Source organism: Dipodomys merriami, unplaced genomic scaffold (genome assembly GCF_024711535.1).
Source record: "Dipodomys merriami isolate MVZ:Mamm:240054 unplaced genomic scaffold, mDipMer1.0.p SCAF_2, whole genome shotgun sequence".
NCBI classification, from domain to species: Eukaryota; Metazoa; Chordata; class Mammalia; order Rodentia; family Heteromyidae; genus Dipodomys; species Dipodomys merriami.
Window position 1 is genome coordinate 6808138 of NW_027203381.1, and position 22328 is coordinate 6830465.

The following is a 22328-nucleotide window of genomic DNA, read 5'->3' on the forward strand; positions in this document are numbered from 1 at the left end:
TTCTGACTGAGAAATAGGTATACATTATCCTTGAATGGCCAGAGAAAAGCAAGGCAGGGGTGATATTACAGCAAGGAAGAGAGCAAGCACACATCTCAGTAAAAGTAGCAGCCTTGGGCACAGCCATACATGGGCAACACATTACAGTTAGGAAAGAAGAAAACCATTTACTGCCTGGAACAGAGGCTGGGTGGTTTGATAGACTTATTTTGGGTGTTTTTTTGGTCAAATGGTTAGGGGAATTTAAATGAACAACAGGAAGGTGAGGGAAAGATTGGCTGGAAATTTCACTATGAACCAATGGAATGGGAAGAAATTGTGAATTCCTGTGTACACTGAAGAGCACGAGAGGAAAGGTGAGCGAACAGTCAGGATGCTCAAAGTGCAGATGTGAAGGAATGGATGGGGTAGAATGATGGAAGGGTGGCATTGATCAAGATGCTTATATGTATGGGTTGACATGGCAAATTGAAAAACCTTCATACAACTACTTGCGGTTAATATTTTTGAAAGAAACAACAGAATAGAAGGTGAGAAGAGAGGGTTTTCCACTTTGTACTGCCAAAGAAGGGCTATAAAAAGGGTGTGCCAATCATTAATAAAATATGAAAGGGGGCTATTATTCTTTGAATTAGAGATCAGTCAATGTAATTTCTGTCCTTAAGTCTTACACATTGAAGATAAGCACCTGATCAAATTCTATCCCAAGTCAATATAAGTGCTATCCACTATGAAATACAGCTCTGATTCTTGGACTCAGCCAGTATAAGATCTAAACACTTTCCTTAAATTTACACATTTAGGAGCAAAAGAACACCAAATTTTGTGACAAGAAAAGAATAGAAACCCAGTGGTAAAAATCAGATTACCATTGTCTCCAGCAGTACAGAAATCTCTGCCTGTTCAACAGACTTTCCTAATTCTGCCTTGGGTTATGATATGTCAGGCAATCTCAGTAAATTAGCTCAGATAATATGGCTGAAAGACATATTGTTGCCTCATTATCCTCAGTGTGTTAATGACCAAATTTTATTCAGCCCCCAGTCATTTAATTGATCTTGTTGGGCAAAAGCCTTTAATACCGATTCCAAATTTAAAAGCCTGCAAAAATTTAGAGATACAATTTCTCAATTTCTTCATATACTCACAACATATCAGTCTCCTAGTTAATTGGGATAGATACAAATACTATTCAGTGTATAAAATACTGCCCACTGTAATCTGATCCATCACACATACAGCAATTCACATATAAATATAGTGGATTGTCTGTATTCTCAATTTATAAATAATGTGTAATGAAGTAGAAAATATGTCTAAATTAGTCAGATGCATACTACAAATATTTTGATAACACTTATTAAGTAGCAGAATAAGATGATAAATATCTTATGCCAAATTTATGGGTGAAGACTAAAGCATAATCATATTTAGGCAATTTACCCTAAGTTATACAACCAGTAATGCTGTGGTAGAGCCAGAAATAAAGCTGAAATAATTGACATACATTATGTTCTCCATTACTTGATCAAAATAAGCAATAATATGTATCAAATTCTTCATCTACACTTGAAAATTTATCTAAGAAGCTAGGCTATGTCTGCATGACTAACAGTTGAAAATCTATTGGACACAAAGATTAGTGTCCATTGTCTAAAGTCCTGTCTTGTGTTCAACTGCATCACTACTCCTCCAAAGCATTGTTTACAATCTTCCATTTTCTGTCTTTTTTTTCTCTAGGTGCCAGATCCTTTAACTAAATAAATAGTCACAGAATATACATTTATTTTACATATCAAAGGAACAAAATATGTACTGAAAGCCAGGCACTGTTGACTCATACGTGTAATCCTATCTACTAAGGAAGCTGAAATCTAGGGATCACTGTTCAAAGCCAGCTCAAACAGGAAAGTCCAGGAGTCTTTTATCTCCAAGTAATCACCAAAATCCAGAAATAGAGCTGTGGCTCAAGTGATAGAACACCAACCTTAAGCAAAAAAGCTAAGAACAACACCTAGGCCCTGACTTAAACCCCAGTACTCTCATAAAAATGAAATCAGAAATGTGCTAAAGTCAAAGGGATGCTTATTCAAAACAACAACAACAACAACAACAACAACAACACACACACACACACACACACACACACACACACACACACACACACACGATTACATCATCAGCTCATGTCCTTAATCTCACCTTTTCCAGTCTGTCACCTCGTTCTAAAGAATCATAAAATGATAGTGGAATACCTGGTACTTTTAAATGTTTTGGTCTATAAATCTTAACACCTTCCACCTTCTCAGATTATTAGTTTGATCTTTTATATATTTTGTCATTAGGAAATTTTAAAAATTCATTTCCATCCTGAATATTTCCTAGAGAACCTCTGTGTCAAACCTGAATATACAGCATGCAAAGACAAATAGATACAAACTTATAGTCTTCTTGTATAGATTTTACTAAGATAATGAAGGAAGCATTCAACTTCTTGAAAAAACAAAACAGTGTTGTCCAATCACATCCTACACATTTGGAATTTAAATAACGTTAAGGTTATCAAATTTCAGACTTTTAAATAGACATTAGAGATTATTGATGAGTGAACATTCTGAATTATTACTTGAATATAATTGAAAGCACAGTCAAAAATTGCGTAACTGTACTGATATTTAAAACATCAAACTAGCCCAAGCAACTCTGAAAATAAATTAATGTGAATATTTTTTATTGTTTAAAAAATGTTTAGCCAGGTGTTGGTGGCTCATGTCTGTAATCCAACTACTGAGGAGCCTGAGATCTGAGGATCTGGGTATAAAGCCAGCCCAGGCAGAAAGGTCCCTAGGAGATTCTTCTTTCCAATTAACCACTCAAAAACAGGAAGTAGTGCTGTGTCTCAAAGTGGTAGTCTAACCTTGAGCACAAAGAGGCTCAGGGACAGTGCCCAGGCCCTTAGTTCAAGCCCTACAGCCAGTGACGACGACGGCGACGACAACAACAACAACAACAACAACAACAACAAAAGATTATATTTTCACAAGAACTTGGTATCACCTAATAGCCAATACCACTTTATGGGCTAGGAAGGTGGCTCAGTGGTAGAGTGCTTGCCTTGCGTGCATGAGGCCCTGGGTTCAATTCCTCAGCACCACATAACAGAAAAAGCTGGAAGTGGTACCGTGGCTCAAGTGGTAGAGCACTAGCCTTGAGCTGAAGAGCTGAGGGACAGCACCCAGGCCCAGAGTTCAGGCCCCAGGACTGACAAAAAAAAAAAAGAACTAATTGTATATTATTGTATATTATGATCCATTGAATGAATAGTATATCCATTGAAATGAATGGGATAAAGAGATAGATTCTTGGTCGAGAGACTGAATTACAGTATTTCTCAGTTTTTGTTTTTGTTTTTGTTTTTTTTTTACAAGATAACAACTTAAGAAAACATTAGAATAAATTAGAATGTGTGTGTTTTATGTATGCTTTCTTAAGGAAAAAAATGCTATTTAGCATAAATCCAAAAATAATCTATATAGACAAATGAATTTATTAAATCTTCTGTTTATTATGTAGTACCAGTCACTATTTATAGAATACACAGGTACTATAAGAAAAGACAATAGCCAGATGCAGGTGGCTCACACCTGTAATCCTAGCTACTTAGGAGGCTGAGATCTGAGTATCACGGTTCCAAGTCAGCCTGGGCAGGAAAGTCTGTGAAACTCTTGTGTCCAATAAACCACCAGAAAACTGGAAGTGGCGCTGTAGCTCAAGTGGTAGAGAGCTTGCCTTTAGCTGAAGAGCTGAGGGATAGTGCCCAAGCCCAGAGTTCAAGGCCCACGACTGACCAAAAAAAAAGAAAGAAAGAAAGAAAGAAAAGACAATAATAAATATAATAAAAAATTACTTAGGTTAGGTAGATTCCCATCCACAAAAATATTTTAAACTGTGTTCAAATGAAAATCTGGCCCACAGAATAATAAAGCCAAGATTCTCCTTGGATCTTTGCATTGAAAAATTGATTTATGGATAAATTCATCAGAACAGAAATATAAATGTATGGATTTCTCCAGAATATGCCATGCCTTGGAAACTTTCACTATACTAAACACCAATCTGAGAAATTCAGAAAACCATTACAGATCTTAAAAAGGGAGGAACTGCAAATACTATCTAATATAGATTGCAAAGGAAGGAAAAACCCTTCCTTCAGCCAGTTCTCTTGTCCAAATACACATGAGGAAAAATAATCGCCACTAGATCATGAAACAAATATGCCACAACTGCTCATCATTTATGTAATGTCATTCTGATGCGTTCTGTTCACATTAACTATAACTAAAAGGAGAATTAAAGAGGATGACAAACAAAACCCAGAGATATATAAACATAAGATGATTCACAAACATAGGTTTGAATTGCTCATAATTTGGAAACAATCATTTCATATTGTTTCTAAGCTGTATTAGATAGATAGGTAGGTAAGTAGATAGGTCCATAGATAGATAAATAGATAGATAGATAGATAGATAGATAGATAGATAGATAGATAGATAGTATATACAGATATATTTCACTTTCTGTTTCTAAGGTCTATCACATGTATATATAATAAATACATAATATGCTTACATATAACATAAACATAAATATTTTACACAGTACTGTATCTCAAAAAGAAACTTGTGGAATGTCAACTATTGTAGTAGCCCATTATTCCTCATTTATTGAAAAATATTCCAATTTTGCTACCAATAGTTTTTCAATCTGTGTATATTGAGAAAAAAAATCAGGCCTCTGGGACACCTCACCTGTTCTAAGAGTAAAAACGCCACTTCCTAAATGATGGCTTCTCAACACTGAACCAGATGATATTTTGAATACAAAGCCACAGTAGCCAATGACAAAACACTTTATACACTCCTTCATTTTCTGTTTTCCATCCCTAAAGCAAAAGTGGTTCATTCTTCATGCAACCACATGCCGACCATCAGCAATGGCGGGGCTGAAAGGCCGAAAGCCTACCTTGCCTACATAGAGGGGGTCAGAGCCCATGTATTCTTCCAGCACAAAGAACTGGTTCCACACCCAGCTGCGCTTGGTCCGGGAGCGTCCCGACTGGAAATACGGCTTCGATCTGGACCTTGAGAGCTCTCCTTGACTCATCCCAGAAAAGCACAGGAAAAGAGCTATCAGCTGCAGAAAATGGCAGAACTCCACTTTGCCCAACTTCATCTCTTTTTTTTCTCTTTCTTTTTCCTGTGTAAGAAAAAAACCTTGACAAAGGAAAAGGCACAGTTCCAGTTGGCTTAGTAGCTTTTGCCTCCGGCAGGGTGTCAACTGCAAGTCCAGAGATAATAATTTGTAGAGTGGTGGATTGGAAGGGGTCACCGGTGCAGAATAGTTTTTGCCAAAGAATGGTGTAAGAAGTACCTATCAGAACAAAGAGAAGAGTTCATGTCACCAAACAGAACACAGAAGAACATCGTGCTTTCATTTGCTAACTTATCTTGAATTGTCATGATGTCATTATTTGGATAATCATAAATATATTAGGGATATACTCTAAAAGATAGTGATCATTGCCATAATTTTAAATTACACATACATATGTGATGTACAATAGCCTTGATGTATTGTAATCTTCATTCCATCGCACAGCCTTAAAACTTCATTTTACTTCCAGAGCGTTTTATTTGAGCATATGGTTTATCTCACACAAATGAAGTAGCATTATTATAAACACCATTTTCACATCACCCTCTATGCATTTATATGCATACCAGTTCATTTTACTCATTGGCACGGAATGTGAAAACCTAGCAGCTCAAAGTAGGGATTTCACCGGATAGCCAGGACACAGGCTGGTTTTAAAATGTCCTCTGTGGAACTGTGAAGAGAAGTAAAGTAGGAGGTGATTCAGAATGATTTGATTGATTCTGAGTCACAGAACACCAGCTGTTTTGATGTGTTCTGATTTGATTGGGATGCGATAAAAAGCTCAGTACTTTTCACTTCCCACCCTTCAAACGTATTGTCGTGAACACTGTGCAGCATGTCATTTTTTCCTCTACAAATATTTTCTGAATATTTTTAGCTTGCCTTGTGCATAGTAGGGCCTTCTTCTAAATGGAATCAAACTAACATTGATCAATAGCTGAGTGGGGAAACAACTTTATTCCTCAGCCCCATTGGGGCTTGCCGGTACCCAGGAGGGACTGCTTAGTGACCACATAGAAATATCTTTTCATTCAAATATGTTTGTGCAGAAGTCACAGAGTTGTGATGCTGAAAGAGGTGTAGAAAGTTACAAAACAAACTTTCAGTCACAACCCCAAAACACAGAGGAAACAGAGTAGAGTTAATAATAAGTTGCTCATTTCAATCACTGTTTCACTTTGCTTGTGAGTTCAATTTATCTCCTATAAATAATTCAATGAGATAGATAATGAAGGAAAGGGATCATCAGATGTGTATGTGTATGTGTGTGTGTGTATGTGTGTGTGTGTGTGTGTGTGTGTGTGTGTGTGTGTGTGTGTGTGTGTGTGAGGAAAATAAAACCATAAGATTACTCCCAACTAGAGGAGAAATGGAATATTCTGAGCTTTGAATGTTTGTACTTTCCATATGGTAAAAATGTCTGTTACTCACAGGACAAAAGGTTTTGACAGTCAAAGTGTTTAGGAAAAAAATTGCACATAGCAGAATACTATTTTATTAGATATTAGAAATATTAATAAAAATTTAGTTTAAATAGTACACATATTATTAGACGAAACTGACTTTGATCTTCATTTATGTATATGCATATACATACTAACTAACTATTAAGTTTTGATATTCCAAGGGGCATTTCAGAATGATCCACTATCACAATATTCATGCATACTGAGAACCATCAAATAAGTGATTACTAATAGATCCTATTAACTGATTGAGTATGTTCTCCCCAAATCCTGTGACCAGAGGCAGTGTTGAAGGTAACAGAGTGATTTGGTTAAAGATATACCACTTCAGCTTGATGGCTACATGAGCTCATAATGTTCAATAACACAGTAAAATGACATAGTAACAGTAATTCCATTCATATTTCAAAATTAACTAAAAGAGATGGGTTTTATTTTCAAAACCTGAACAAATTACAAGCATTTCAGGTGGCGAATACATTAGAATTGCCCTGATTTGATCATTACCTAATGGACACAGGTGTCTAAATATCTCAAGGTACCACACAATATTTGAAACTCTTGCGTATTGATTAAAATCATATTAAAGGGTGAGGAAACACAACTTTTCCCATTTAGAAATCACCCTTGAGGACTAGCTGTCTTAAATGTATTTGGGTGTCATGTCCTGAACATCCATTGCAGGTCTCTCAGTTACGTGGAAAATTCCTTGGGATCATGGGAGTTCTGCAGGGGAATGGAGAGATACATGAGAGATTCAGGTGCGTAAAGGAGAAAATGAAGCACTGGATATGGATTAAAGCCAGGAGAGCAAATACCATGAGAGTGGCCATAGTCACATGGCCAAGGCCACGGTTGGCTTCATTTAGTGGCAGACTGAGTCGGTGTGTTGGGGGAGAGATGCTTGGATTTATGGTCAGAGGACTGAGATAAGCATGGGAACCTGAGAGTCAAAATCAGCTCCAGACCTTATCCATTTCTCCAGAGAGAATGAAATCCCCTTTAAAAGTAGCAAAGTACTTTATTTCATAAAGATAATTTTTAAGTGCAATAGAGTCAAAATATATTTTCTAGGCTTTTTATGGATGGAGTGCAGTTGGTAACAGGATTTCAGTGTGATCATGGGTCTCACTTCTAATAGAAGCAAGAGAGGATGGGCTTTAGGAATCCCAAACCTAAGGCATTTGTATAATTGTATATGGGCTAAGACTGGACTTTTGCATTAAACCAAGAGTCCAATTGGATCCATTATGTGTGAATTGCACCCTCTTGCCAGAAGTGAGGGTTTGAGTAACTGCAGCTATAAGAAGTTCTAGCACAACAGTTCAACCTCTCAAAAATGTAAATTAAAATAGTGGTAACTATTATACATTATCAAGGGAGGAAGTAACACAATGCTAAGATAGTATTTGTCACATCCAAAAGCAAATTGAACATAGATGCTAAGATTATGATAGTGATATTTTTGAGTTTGAAACTGGTGATGATAAAAGGAAAGTTAAGTTGTGAAGTGAAATTACTTTTCGTTCTAATGTTACCAATGTCATGACATCTTAGACAATCATTCTAAATGAAAATAGTCATGATGGTTCTAGGGCATGCCAGAAAATAAAAATTATGTTTATGAGTCAAGAAATCTAGATAGACACAGAAGCATCAAAATACTTCAGTAAAAGCAACATAATTATTTCCTAAATGCCTTCCCTCTGTAACTTATGGTTACTGCTGTTCAAATGACAGAAGTTTGCTTGAGTTCACTTGGTGTCCATGGATAAGGAGCAAACCCCACAATTTAAACTAGCACCAACATCACTGGGCTCTCTGGATACACAACCTTGCTGTATGACCTTGGATCCTCTGGGATTTTATTTTCCACATTTACAAAAGGAGAGTTGGAGTAACATGTAATACCAAGTCTTGTTTTATTAAAGTAAACCATGGAGAAATAAAAGCTAACTTCTATATATCTGAGTTCATTTTAATAAAATATATGTGAAGCATTATAACCTTGAGAAGTAAAACAAGAGAATTAGGTTATATCTGAGCACAGGATTGAGGAGCAGTCAAGGTGTTGATCAAGAGTCTACGGGATTCACAACAACGGATACCAGACTTCTCATTAATATGGACTAAAAGCTTTTGCTAATTATATAAAATGGATTTTTTTCTTGGCATTTTAAAGCTGTGATGAAGAGCATATGTCCAATAATTGAATATAAAGAATAGGAAATTTTAAGAATGTGGACAGAATATTAAAGAAGCATTTAGTTTGCTTATGAAATGCAGTATGTTCTCTACATGGAGTTGCTACGCTTTAACTGGCTCATCCATCCTCTTGTAAATTACTTTTCTTTCATACAAGACCAGAGGTTTTATCAAAGCATATAGAAGGACAATACAAGAGATGACATAGGTGACAACTCTGGAATCCTGGATATGAGGGAAAGACACCTAAGAATTTTGTTTCACTTTTCCCATTGAATCTAAGGGTTCTCACAGAAGACAGAGTGAACCAATACTTTGGAGAACAGTGTCAACCCACTCTACATTTCTAGCTATGGGGTCTAGACTAGGGGGTAAGTATAGAATCAACATTCAAATCATCTTTCCATAATACTCACATTGTGATGAATTGCATTTTCAATATGGAACAATATACACATAATACATTAGCAAAATCTTTAGTCATTTTAGCATGTTTATGAATCACAGCCTTTTTGTAAACAATTCTATTATATTTTTCTGCACTGTTTGGAGAATTTGTCTGAATGTTGAGCTTTTTAAAAATAATATACATTAGAATCTATAATACTACACCAGAATATTTTAACTGATTTCTGTATATTGTTGATAATACCTTTTGTGGAGTGCACTTGAAAAAGAATAAAATGCTGTCAGTGCAACTAATCTGAAATGAGCACAATCAAGTCACAGTGAACGGTATTTTCAGTAGTTACGAACTCTATGAGGGACATGTTCCAAGAGAGCCAAGGAGAATTTTCTGAAGCAGGTTAGCTGTCTCTATTATTCACCAGCCTTCTCCAATCCCTTGTTTTGCAATATCAGACCAATGTTCTACCTAACACATCCTGGTCTGAACTGATTTATCATCCAGGAAAGGACTCTGGAGAGTCATAAAAACCTTAACATTTTGGTGTGTGTCGTTGTTAAACCGAAGATGAAGCTTGAATTGGACGGAAACTTTCTCTTATATTTTTTAGCCTCTCTAAACAGGCACAAATTACAGTTGCCAGTTTTTCACAATGAGCTAACTATGGACTGATGGAACAAAAACTCACAAAGCAAAATATTGTCCCTCTGAAGCAAGCTCTGTACCTCCTCCCCGGCATGTCTGCATGGCTCATTGTCTCTCTCTTCTGTTGGAGCTGCACATGCAGCAGCTAATAACGGGGGGTCACATGAGGTATAGGCAGAGAACTCTTGATCATGCTGTGCACTGTATATCTTGACCTTATGAGAAAGCTTTGAGAATGACACACAGGCAAGACTGGCAACCTCTTTACTATGGTTGGCTCAGAATAAAGTGCATCCAATTGAGATAACTCCTGTTCAACTAGGCTCACCTCTGGATGGTTGTAAGTGTGAAATCTCTGAGAAGAATATGAAAGGAATAGATTATATCTGAGCAGAAGACTCAGAGGGGTCAAACAAAAAGGTGGATTTGAAGATCTAGAACTTTTTTTTTGTTGGTCCTGGGCCTTGAACTCTGGGCCTAGGCACTGTCCTTCAGCTCTTCAGTTCAAGGCTAGCGCTCTACCACTTGAGCCACAGTGCCACTTCTGCTTATGTAGTGCTGGGGAATCAAACCCAGAGCCTGAGGCATGCAAGGCAAGCACTCTGCCAGTGAGCCACCTTCCCAGTCCCTAGAACATTTTTTCCTATGATAGTTCAAGGCCCAGCACTAAACTAAATCATTTATTTGAACTGAAATCACTTTGTCATGCTATCATTTTGCCTCAATTATTTTGTGTTCAACTAAGTGTCAAATAATTATTTCAAAATGGATTGTTTTTCATTCATTTAAGATGAAAAGCTAATATTATCTTACCAAAATGAATTCATGATTACAAAAATTTCCTGGATGTTTGGGTTCACTTAGCGTCTCTGCAAAACTACTTTTAAAATGAGATCAATTTAGATCATGCTCTTAATTAAATGTTTTGTTTCTCCTTAGACACAATGACTAAACGTTTATTGCTAACGAAAAAATGTTTTATGCATAGGCATACCAATTATTAATAAATATAAATTTTTGTAACTCTGTCCCACTTGAATTAAAGTGAGCATGCTAATAGAATGACAATAGAATAAAATATATCACCTTCAGTTACTACACATTCACATCTGAACAGAGTTCCATATGTTATCTACAAATAATTTGTGCCCCTCAAGGATTATAAATTATACTGAAAAGAAATGTATTACCTGTTTAGATTTTGTGGCAATTGTAGTTAAATGGGAAGGTGCTTATTTTAGTGCACTACAAATTAAAAAAATGGCTAATCACAGTCATATTACACACCCAGATGTCAGGAAGCAATTATTCATCTTGTCTAGAGTCTGTATCAGATAGATACCTGAAAATATAAAATTACCTCAAGCCACACTGACACAGAAATTATATTCAATTCACAATATTTATTATAAGAAGTTATTCCTCAACAAAATCTTAAAATAATATAATGGGATGAGTATAGATTAGGACGCAATTATCTGAAAGTAAATTGAATCATTGAGTTTTTCTTGGAAAGCAATTATCCCAATGGTATTTTTGATACTCTCAGGGGATTTAACAGAACATTCAATGAGCATCTAGGTTACCCTTAACAGTTGAGTAAGACCCCAGAATGTAACTGATATTCTCTTGGATACTTTGCTGTTTCATCCAAAAATTGTAATAGTACAAGAAGTCATGGGTGTGCCAAAAAATGAAGAAATAATTCATTTTCTTGGCCTGTTGAGAGGAAACAAAATTTATCAAGACAGCTTAAAGATAAGCTACAATGGGAGAAGCTGTATGATGGGGGGGTGACAAATTCCCTTGTTGAAAAGGGGAAAGGTTGCCACTCACGCCACAATGGTGAGAGACACCATGAAAACTATTGTCATTTCTTTAAGAACAACTCTCTACTTCCTAGATTTTTGGTTTCATTTGGGAGAAAGAAAAACATGGTCCAGTTATACATTCTCTAGTCATGAAGTGGTTTTGTTGACCCTCAAGGAAGATACTGTCAATGTTTTCCTTCTTTTGTTTTGTCCTCTTCCTAGATGGTGGCCCCTTCTGACACCTGCGGTCTGTCCTGTGATTTATCTCTGTCCACGAAGTTAGTTTGCTTAATATAAGCAAGTAAAGAAGAAGTAACAAAAACCAATCGATTATAACTATTTTTAAAGTAGAATGATATAATCCATGCTTTTTAAAAAATACGCAAAGGGAAAAGATGTACTCTGATTTCCTCACTCATATTGGAGCAATTGGCAGAACTCAACACTATGGAGAATACAACAGGACAAACAACTTCGCAAGAGAGTTGAGAGTTAACCACACTTTATTCCCAAACATAACATTACAAGATAAGCTAATGTACACAATACTCATGCCTTCTAAGAGAAAGGAATGTTACTTCAACACAGAAAAATAAAATACTTGAATTTTTATGAGACATCCTGTGAGAGGAACACACACACACATACATACACACACACACACATACACGCCTTCCAGCTCTGCTGCTACTACTGCTGTTTGAAGATTTCTGAAGTGGTAGAACCACAGACATGCTTGACCTGAACTAAACTTTATATAAACTACACCAATGCCATTCTGCCTTTAGAAACAACAACAAAAAATTCTCAATGAAATCCTTAGTCACCAAAGGGAGCTGGACCTAACTAATATCACCAATATTTTAAAATGCTTAAAATTGGTCATTCTGATAGTGAATACTTTTACAAATGAACGGTCTTAGAATTTACCATCATTTTCCAAAGCAAAGAAAAGCAGATTTGATCAGAATCAAATCTGTATATGACCATGAGAGTCAAAGTAGAGGGTCATCACATGATTAACATTCAGGAAGACAAGTGCAGGTAAGACAAAGGCCTGGGAGTCTCTAGAGTCCTCTCTCTGTGTGTTTTAGGTATAAAAATTGAAAACAAGCATTGTCCAACTTGAAAACTGCATTTCTAATTAGCCACTGTGACCAAAAATAACTTCCTACTGAATTGTTGTAGCAAGATGTTAGCTATTTCCTCTAAAAATTGATATATACCATTGAAAGTTTTAGAAATAAGGCATCAAGTAAAAAATATGCTTCAGAATATAACATGTGTGTGTATATATAAGAAAGTTTTGCTTGGCAAACTAAGTAATATAAGTTGTACATTCTTGATTGTTACTCTAAGTACTACCTTGTAAAGATGATTTTCTCATAATATTCTCACTATAATTATTGTAGATTTAGTTTTGCAATCTTCAGTGTCTAGTATAGTAATATATTACCCTTGAGTACACTGGCATCTTTGTACTACTTAAGATTTATCATTTGATTCTATAATTTGTATGCCGGTAAAAGAACTCTTTCCTTTGTACCTAAGATATATATATCATACACACATCTTATATATCATATATATAAAGATATACATATATACATATATATGCACATTTCAATGAGTAAAGTTGGTATTCTCTGTGATATGTGACTTCTCACTGAAAGCAACTGTGATCAAATCCATTAGCTCCCTGGGCCAGATAACAGCACAACCACAGACCACAACCTCCTGCCGTTAACTGGCCTAAATATGCAGGCAGGGGCCCTGGAAATGAACCACATAGCTTCTAGTGCACATCTGGCTATCAAACTCAGAAAGAAAACTTTAGTAAGTGGATTGCAGAGTCCATTGCAACAAAGCACAAACTACTTCCACCATGAGTGAAAAGAGGAAAAAAGAACACTGGTGCATAATTAACCAGAAGAGACTTAGGTCAATCTAAATGTAAACAAAGTCACAAATCCCAGTCTTTCTGAACTGCTTTGGTAATAACTTACTAGCTTAAGGGTTTTTTTTATCCTTATTATTCACTCTTGTAAGAAATCTCATCTGTATCTATTTTAAATTTTAATCTGCCCTTGTATTTACCTTGAGCCAGGTATGATTTATGTGAATCCAATAAAAAAAAAAGCATCACTTTTCAATGAGCAGTATGCAAAAACTGAGAGCAAAATGAACTGTACCAGGGTGGAAATCCTACTACATGCTGCAATGAAGGTATGGACAGATGACTGCACATTCATCTGCACTGGTAATTTTATCAGTGAGGAGCCTTGCAGAATGCCATGGGGGAAATGCTCCCAGGGCATCTCTCTGCAAGACCAGCACATTCCCAGAGGAGGCACTAGTGTATCACTGCCTGCTGCTAGTTCGCTCTGCTTGTCAGATGCTGGCAACGTGGTCACACACAGGACTCTGACCACATGCCTTTTATCCTTGTCCTCAGCTTCCCTTTCTCTAGGCACCAAAGAACATCTGATTCCTTCACCCAAGGGGTGGGGGGAAGGGAGCTTCCATCACAGACTCTTTGCAAGGAACAGATGCAAGTTAGTTATTTTAGAAGTTTCTGGAACTCCCAATTGAAGATGAGGCTTTGAAGCTTCCCAATCATAGTTTTTTCACACACACTTTTTTTCTCTCTCTAGTGTGTGAGGAAACTAGGATGTGATGCAAACTGTGAACGCAATGGATATTTAAAAATCCTCATAAAATTCGAGAAGATTAAAATCACTCGGCAGTAAGTATTCAAAACAAAGAACAATGTTGGGGTTTATCACTTTATAAAGAATTTCTGAAATTTTTGACAAAGAAACTATTTAACGTGACACAAAGATCCATTTGCTACTTCATAGTTGAATGCCTTCTGAGCAGTTTATATATCAGCTTTGCCACTGAAATGAACGGGAGAAATGCAGAATAATAGTGAGACTGGCAGAGAAATCCTGCTCGAAAAGAGACAGTAGTTTGATTTTTACACCAAGAAAGACTGAACCCTGGCCAAGCAAATGTGCTCTCCTCTCTATCTTCCTCATTGGGTACTAAAATCCAGAGTCAATTCAAGGGTAAATTGCAGTAATATAGATGCTTTACAAGGAGAACCCTTTTATAAGAAAGAGAAAAGCTTAGTGCTTTGAAATCAATAAAAGTAGTCTTAAGAAGACTTGTGGATCTGTCAGCTGACGGTTAACACAATTCTAATGACCTATTGCAGCCCTTAATTGCAATAGTACCTCACATTTTACGTGTACCATGCCCTGTTATTAAAGCTGCAAAGCCTTTATAGCCTTTAGTCAAGTGATAGGCTATATACCAATGACTGGTTTTTGTTATTTTTCCTTCCACTGACTCTCAGCTAGCTTTACCAGAACAAAATATTAACACCAAATGCAGCCTAACTCCTGCACTTACCCACTTCCTATCAAACAGCAATTCATTCCCAAGACATCCACCAAGTTGCACTATGTGTCTTCATGCTTTTGCATTTGAATTCATACTTTTCCAAATAATCCTATAATTTTAAAAAATGATGTTTTTAAAAAACAACAACAGAATATGTCTCTATTGCACAGAGAGATCAGAAAAGAACTTGCATCCAGAAAGTCTTCTTGGTTCTTTATAAAAGCAGTAAAATTTGCAAGTTTCTAAAAGGTTCAAGCACAACTTCTTTGTGTTTTTTCTTAGCTCTTTCTTTTTTACTCCTTAACAACCTTTCTTTACATAGATCCTATAAAAGCTATTTAGATGCTACTGGCACTGTATCTAATGAACACTTTCCTTTAAAAAGGCTGCTAACTGTTACTTTCCAAAGCCCATATACTGAAAAGTTCCATTGCTCTTTATATACCATTACATGAATAACGTCCTGAACATCTGTGTGGTTACAGCTGTTCAGAAAGGTAAGTCTTACTCATAGCTAGTTCATTTACTAAATAACGTAATAAAGATACAATATTTCTTGCAAAGGTAAACCTGTTTTAAGGATATTCGTGGTTCAATTTGCACTTCTCCAAAGTCTTGAGACCCACAGTCCTAGTCCGTTTTCTGAACAGTTTGCCCTAGCCCAGGACTGGGTGAACTCCTGGCCAGACCTTACTCACCTCAACGTTGCCATTTAAGAAATCCGGAGGGTTAAGCATCTAAACCACGAAGGCATTCGGAACAAAGTTCCTTGTGCATCAAATCCACACGGGAAGGCTGAATAGCAGCCACTAGACTTGGATCACGCGAACCCACGGGAAGTCCACCATGCATGCGGAGCCTCGGGCGCCCTTTTCCCAGAGCACCCCCGAGGTACACTCCGTCGGCGGGACAACAGGACACGGAGCAAAGACGAACCCTGCAGATGCGCCACACCACCGCCGCAGAATACTAATCACCTCAAGAAGCTGAGCAGCCTTAGGTGAGTTCACGCAGGGCAAGAGACTCCAGCGCAGAAGGCTCCACCGACTCGTGCGCACCCAAGGCGCCTACTCCCTGTCAGCCTTCCTTTCTGCCCTGAAGAACCCTGGGCAACCCAGAGATGTCCCCCAAGCAGTCAGGAGGTCAGGGGAGAGAGAGCCCGCTGGTGGCCCTGCTGAAGCGCAGCCCTGCCGAACGCCCGTGCTTCTGGCTGCATCTGGAGAGAGCTGGGATTTGCTGGTCTACCACTCCTGCCCGCGTCACGGCCGGCGTGTGTCAACACCGCTCCTGGGCCACGCGCCCCCCAGCGCGGTCCGCTCGCCCGCCCGCCCTGCCTGGGCAGGACCAGGGTTCCAGGCAGCACGCAGCAACTTGGAAACGCCAAGGGAACTCCACGCCGGCCCCGCCCGCTCCGCTCAGCCGCGGTCCTGCGGGCAAAGGCGCACGGCAGAGACGCGCCAGCATCCCCCCTCCCCCGTTCCCAGCCCCTGGCACACACTCACGCACACACACGCACACACACACTCACTCACTCACTCACCTGGGGCCTCGCTGCCTTCGGGGAGGCTTCAGATGCCCGGAATCGTGGTGTTTGCATCCGACTGCAAGCGCACCCAGCCTCGCGGCGCCCCGGGGCTCTTGGAGACCCTGAGCTGGCAGCCCGGTGCGCACCTCGGGCTGGAGGCGCCCCCGCCGCACCTGCGGGGCCCCCCGCGGGCTCCGGCGCTGCCGCTGCCTCCAATCACAGCTCACTCCGCGGGGCGTGGGCACCCTGCCCAGCCAGGGGGAGTCCGGGTCCCCTCTGCCTCCTCCTCCAGGTGAGGATCGGCGCCCCACTCGCGCCCCTGGGCACCTGCTGGCAGCGCACACACCAGGTCCGGGGCCACCGCGAGCGCGCGTCCCGAGAGAGGGCGACAGGTCGGGCGCGCAGCCCGAAGACCACCCAGAGGCGCTGATTCCCGCCCGTACCCCAGCTTAGAGAGGTCCTAGGCGGCCTCGCAAGCCGGGGACACTACGGAAGCTCCTGGAGAGACCCGGAGAGGGCTTTTTGGCAAAGGATCTAAAGAGGGAACCGCTTGGCAGGCACGCGCGCGGGAGCGCGCTCCCCCACCCCCGTGCACAGACACACACGCACACACACACGCACACACGCACACACTGGCTTACACGCGCACCCTCCTCCAACTCCCTCCCGACAGATCTGTGCGGATGGATTCCTTCGCAGGAAAATAAAGGGTTGAGGATAGGAACGGCTGCCTGCAGCCCTCGCCAGGAGCTCCGCACGAAGTGTTTGCATCCAAAAGCCTCCAGTCCCCACCCCCCACCCCCGAAGCGGGGAGAGTTCGGAGACTGCGTCCCACCCCCCGACCCCCTCCTCACCCTCACCCCGAGCAGCCCCCACCTCCTCAGCCCTCCCTGGAAGCTGCGGATCAACGGAGCTCCGGAGGCCGGAAGAGCAAGTCGTAAAAGTAATCAGAACTCGCCGTGGGCTCGTTGGATAGTTGAGCTCCTCCGACTGCCCCAGTTCTACTCTGCGTACTTGAAGAAGGGCTGCTCCCCTGCTGAGCTCTCCAAGGCCAAACTTCCGCGGTGTGTGATTTCCACGCAGGGTGGAACCGGAGACCATCTCGGGACGGAGCAGGAGCAGGAGAGCGGTTCGTCTGTTAGGTACACGTCGCCGCCGCCAGCTGACCTGACCGGAGCGCGGTTGGCCGTCCTCCGCTCCGGTGCTCCATTCCAGCGGGTGACTAGGTGTGCTGTGACCGGGGCAGAGAGGGCGAGGAGGCCGTCCTCTGGCTCTAGCTCCCCTCTCCCCCCTCGGTGGAGGACATTTGGCCTTTTCCCCTCACTGACGCATCTTCAGCGCGGATTCTTAGCGCACTGGCTCGGTGGACAGGCGCTCCTCCCTGCCAGCGCCTCGCATTTCTTGTTCACTCTAGCAGATTTGTTGTTCACCCGTCCACCCACCCCTGACCTGTCCCTCCCCGCCCCCTACCCCGCCACTTTCTATACTTAAACAGATTTCTCAGCGAATCCTTCCAAGAGGCAAAGCTGAAATTCGTCCTACATCTCTGCTACCGTCCCTTAGCAATGTACAACGCCAAACACGAAGTCTTCCCTGCTCCTGACGCATTTGAGGGTTCATCTAAGGATCTGTTTCCGCTCAACCGTCAGAGATCACCCAGACTCAATTGCCTCAGACCAAAAGACCTTTATATCTTTCTAGATCCCACCTTGATTTTCTCCAATAAAGATTTCTCGGTGAGAAACACTCCGTTTCCAGATACCCACGTATTTAAAAAGTGGCTTAATTTTAAACTCTTTGACCTGTTTCTTTGAAAAAGAAAACTTTTGAAAAGGATTTTTATTAGCATATATTAGTAGCAAAACGAAGGTTCATTGTGACGTGACGTTTCTACCCATGCATACAATGTATCCCAGTCAACTCCTCCCTCCCGCCCCTTCCTCATTCTCTACCCCTCCCTCTTCAAAAAAAAATCCTGTCATCTTTAGATTGTTGTGCAAAGGAGTTGCTATTCAACAATGCATCCTGATCAATGTTTGCAGTGTTTTTTCATAGATGAAGCATCCTCAGTTTCTCAGACTGGTATCATGCAATCTAAAATTTCTTCTTATACCCTTACATGAAATAGTCTAGCTTTACCTAATGGAGGGATTTCTGGCATGAACATTTTCTTACCATTGTTCCACATTAAATGCTTCAGGAGGTAGCATACTGTATGAAGAAAACACACAGCACATGTCTTGTCAGCAGTAAATTGTTTGTGAATAAAGAGTTGAATGTGTATAACTCAAGTGGCATTTAACCCTGAGCATGCCAGGCAAATTATAAATTATAAAGTCAACTGGAAAAGATGATATTGTGATTAAAAGCTGCGTGCATTGCTAATCTCATTATCTAGTTTCTTTTAGTCAAAGAATATCACAAAGGGCACGAAAATGTTTGCTAACTGTTCAAATAAGTTACTCTAGTGATACTTTTCTCTTTTCCCATAGTTTGTGTGTCTATTTATATTGTACCTCTGTGTAAGGGTGAATCATAATTCAGGCTTTCACATAGAACTCAGTGTCTCCCATACTACCTGCATTTCTCTTCAGCAATTTCTGTAAGGCACACCTGCTACAGAGATTGAGAAAGGAGCAAAGACAGTTCCGTTTACCAGTTCACACCATCTCTGTGCATCCAACTGCTCATACTGGAGAAAATCTAGGTTCCTCTTCACTAAAAGCACATCCCTGGAGGATAAAGGTCAGACATCAGGATGATAACAGTCACTAATGGAGGCCTCCTTTCACCTACCAAGGTCAGGCATTTTGTTCCCATGCCCTAGTACCTGACATACAACACTAAAGGGCCAAAGTTTGAGTTCACCATTTCAGAGAGGAGTTCGGTTCATAATCACTTGGCTCCTTGCATTCCTGGACCAATGATAAAGCAGAACAACATAGTGGCTAGAAAATGTGGCAGAGGGGGTTCTTCACTGGTGACAGACAGGAAACATAGCCACGTAGTAACAGGAAGTGGACAGAGCAAGGATAATCCACCAGTTGGCAATTGGCTTTTCCCTGGTACTACCTTCCAATGTTCCACCACTTCCCATAGTGTATTCAAAATTTGAATCCACCAATGGCATATACCATTCTATATGAGCTCAGAGCTCACCCAATCTACTTGTCTCTGGGAATGGCCTCACAGTCCTACCTAGGTTTTACTAACCTAGTTATTTGTCAATCCAAGCAGGTTGACGATCAATATTAACATTCACCATGCCTCTCTAAGGAGGTGGCACTTCTGTTGAGTTAGAATGATGGAAATGAGTATGCTTTGCAAAGATCTGAAGGAAGAATGATTTCTGCTGAATAAAGAAGAGTGGAATTTGCAGAAGGAGTGTGTTGGGTATCTGTGAGAAGTGTAAATATCTAGCCAAACTGAGGATCACAAGGGATATGGTGAATGCCATAGGCAAGACCCTTCAGGGTCTTCTTGTTATTGTTCTTAGAAGAAGCCAAACATTAAGAAGAACCAGTAAGCCAGGTGCCAGTGGCTCATGCCTGTAATACTAGCTGTTCAGGAGGCTGATATCTGAGGATCATGGTTCAAAGCCACCCTAGGCAGGAATGTTCATGAGACTCTCTCTTATCTCCAATAAACCATTCAGCAAACCAGAGGCGGCACTGTGGCACCTTGAGCTGAAGAGCTGAGGGACAGCACCCAGGTCCAGAGTTCAAGCCCCACGACCGACAAAAATAAAAGAAAAAAAAAACAGTGAGAGCTCTCTGATACAAAGTATGGTCTATGCTTAAGGCAAAGATTTGGTTTATTGGGTTATTTCTCTTCTTTCTCCATGATTACTGGCTGATCAGAAAATCCAGTATTCCAAGAAGTACAAGAGTTAACAACTGTTTGCAATCCAATGAAATTAAAAAAAAAAAAAGCCATCACTATGTTTGGAATTACATAACTATATGTGGAACTTCATAAAGTGCTTCCAAGTAAATATCAGGTCACACACACACACACACACACACACACACACACACACACACACACACACACACACACACACCTTTTTGGGTGGGGGTTTGAACTGAGGGCCTGAAGTTTGCCAGGCTGAGGGATACAGCACAGCCATGCCTTGAACCTGATTTTCCACTGTTTTGTTTAGGGTAGGGTCTCATTTCCTGCCTTAGCAGATGCTTGGACCACAATCAGTGTCCTTTTAGATTTCACATAGCCACTGGGATTGCAGTCGGTCTTTGGTCTGGCACTCAATGTCTGGCTTCCCTTCTTTGGATACTGATCTTTGGACTTTCCTGCCTGTGCTGTCTTGGAAACATGAAGCTCCTGTGCAGCTTGGAATGACAGACTTGTTGAGAAGGGGTAGAAGCTTTTCTGCCTAGGCTGCTGTGAACTTTCCTCTCATTCTCATCCTTTTCAGAGAGTGAGCCACAAGTGTTGGCTTCAAAGTTCAATTTCGCCAGTGTCCTGTGTAATATTACTTCATTAGCCCCACCATTCTATGCTAAAGAATTCTTTTCAATGTATGAAGTCAATGTATTACCCAATTAAATTAATTAAAGTTACCTAAACTAATACTATTTTTCAAAGAGGGCGGACTCAGACAACATAAAAGAAGCTTAGGATTCATTCTGTCCACATGGGGAGTACTTCCATAGATGTTGCATTTCCTAAGTAGATTTGATCCAAAGAAGAAGATGTATTAGTTTACGTTAACATTGATTTCATTGGTAATAACTAAATGACACAATTGGTATATCTGAGAGCTGAAGACAGAAAGCTATTGTCATTGAAAAATAAGTTAAAAAATTCTGAAGAAATATTGGAGAAGAACTTAGAAGTGAATAAAGGTAAAAATCCCTTCCATAAGGCAAGTTATTTAAAAATTAGGCCATTTATGTTTTATTTTGACTATCTCTTTTAACATGTTCATATGTCATTATTCATATCATTCATAAAATATAATTCATAATAACATATATTTTATTATATAATATTTATGAATTTTCTGGCATGCCTATATGCTTTCTTTTTTTCATGTAATAAAATATTTTTCCTTCCTAGAAAGTACAAGATTTAGAATTAGAGATCTTAGCTTGTATAGTCATTCAGTAGTTTACTAAGCATTTTTTCTGAACTCTCCTGCAGGAATTCTAGATGAGGGGATGGAAATGTAAGAATACATGAGATGAAAGCTGTATCTTCAGGACTCTTCTAATCTTTTGTACAAATATATATATATATATATATGTATATATGCATATATACATATATGTGTGTATAGGATGTATATATGTGCATATATACATATATGTGTGTATTAGGATGTATATATATGCATATATACATTTACATGTGTGTATAGGATGTATATATATGCATATATACATATACATGTGTGTATAGGATGTATATTTCACACCAGGTGATAAGCAATGCCAAGTGTGGGAGCACATTAAAGGGATAAAAAGCCTTGTTGAAGACAAAGGGTTTAAAATCCTTGAGATGGACAATGGGTTTCCACTAAGTTTTTACAGGGGGACATGAGGATCAGATTTATAATAGAGGAAGGCATACAAGCCTGGAACTTGTTGAATCATATCACTATTTGTAAGACTGAGATAGGA

The 22328-nt window shown here is 39.8% G+C and overlaps 1 protein-coding gene across 3 annotated transcripts in view; it reads right to left on the bottom strand.

Annotated features, from left to right (window-relative positions):
- Nucleotides 1–18104, bottom strand: part of Cdh7 (cadherin 7) — a 109198-nt gene extending 91094 nt beyond the window's left edge. The window contains exons 1-2 of one of the 3 annotated variants that reach the window (XM_070028986.1): nucleotides 17701–18104; nucleotides 5026–5433 (exon numbers count right to left, since the gene is read on the bottom strand). In XM_070028986.1, coding sequence (XP_069885087.1) covers nucleotides 5026–5433; nucleotides 17701–17787 — 495 coding nt within the window. In that variant the 5' untranslated portion in view covers nucleotides 17788–18104. Of the gene's footprint in view, nucleotides 1–5025; nucleotides 5434–15859; nucleotides 15937–16701; nucleotides 16750–17700 lie in introns of those variants that run through there. The other 2 variants (XM_070028989.1, XM_070028987.1) reach the window with 2 other exon arrangements.
- Between the last annotated feature and the right edge of the window lie 4224 nt (nucleotides 18105–22328).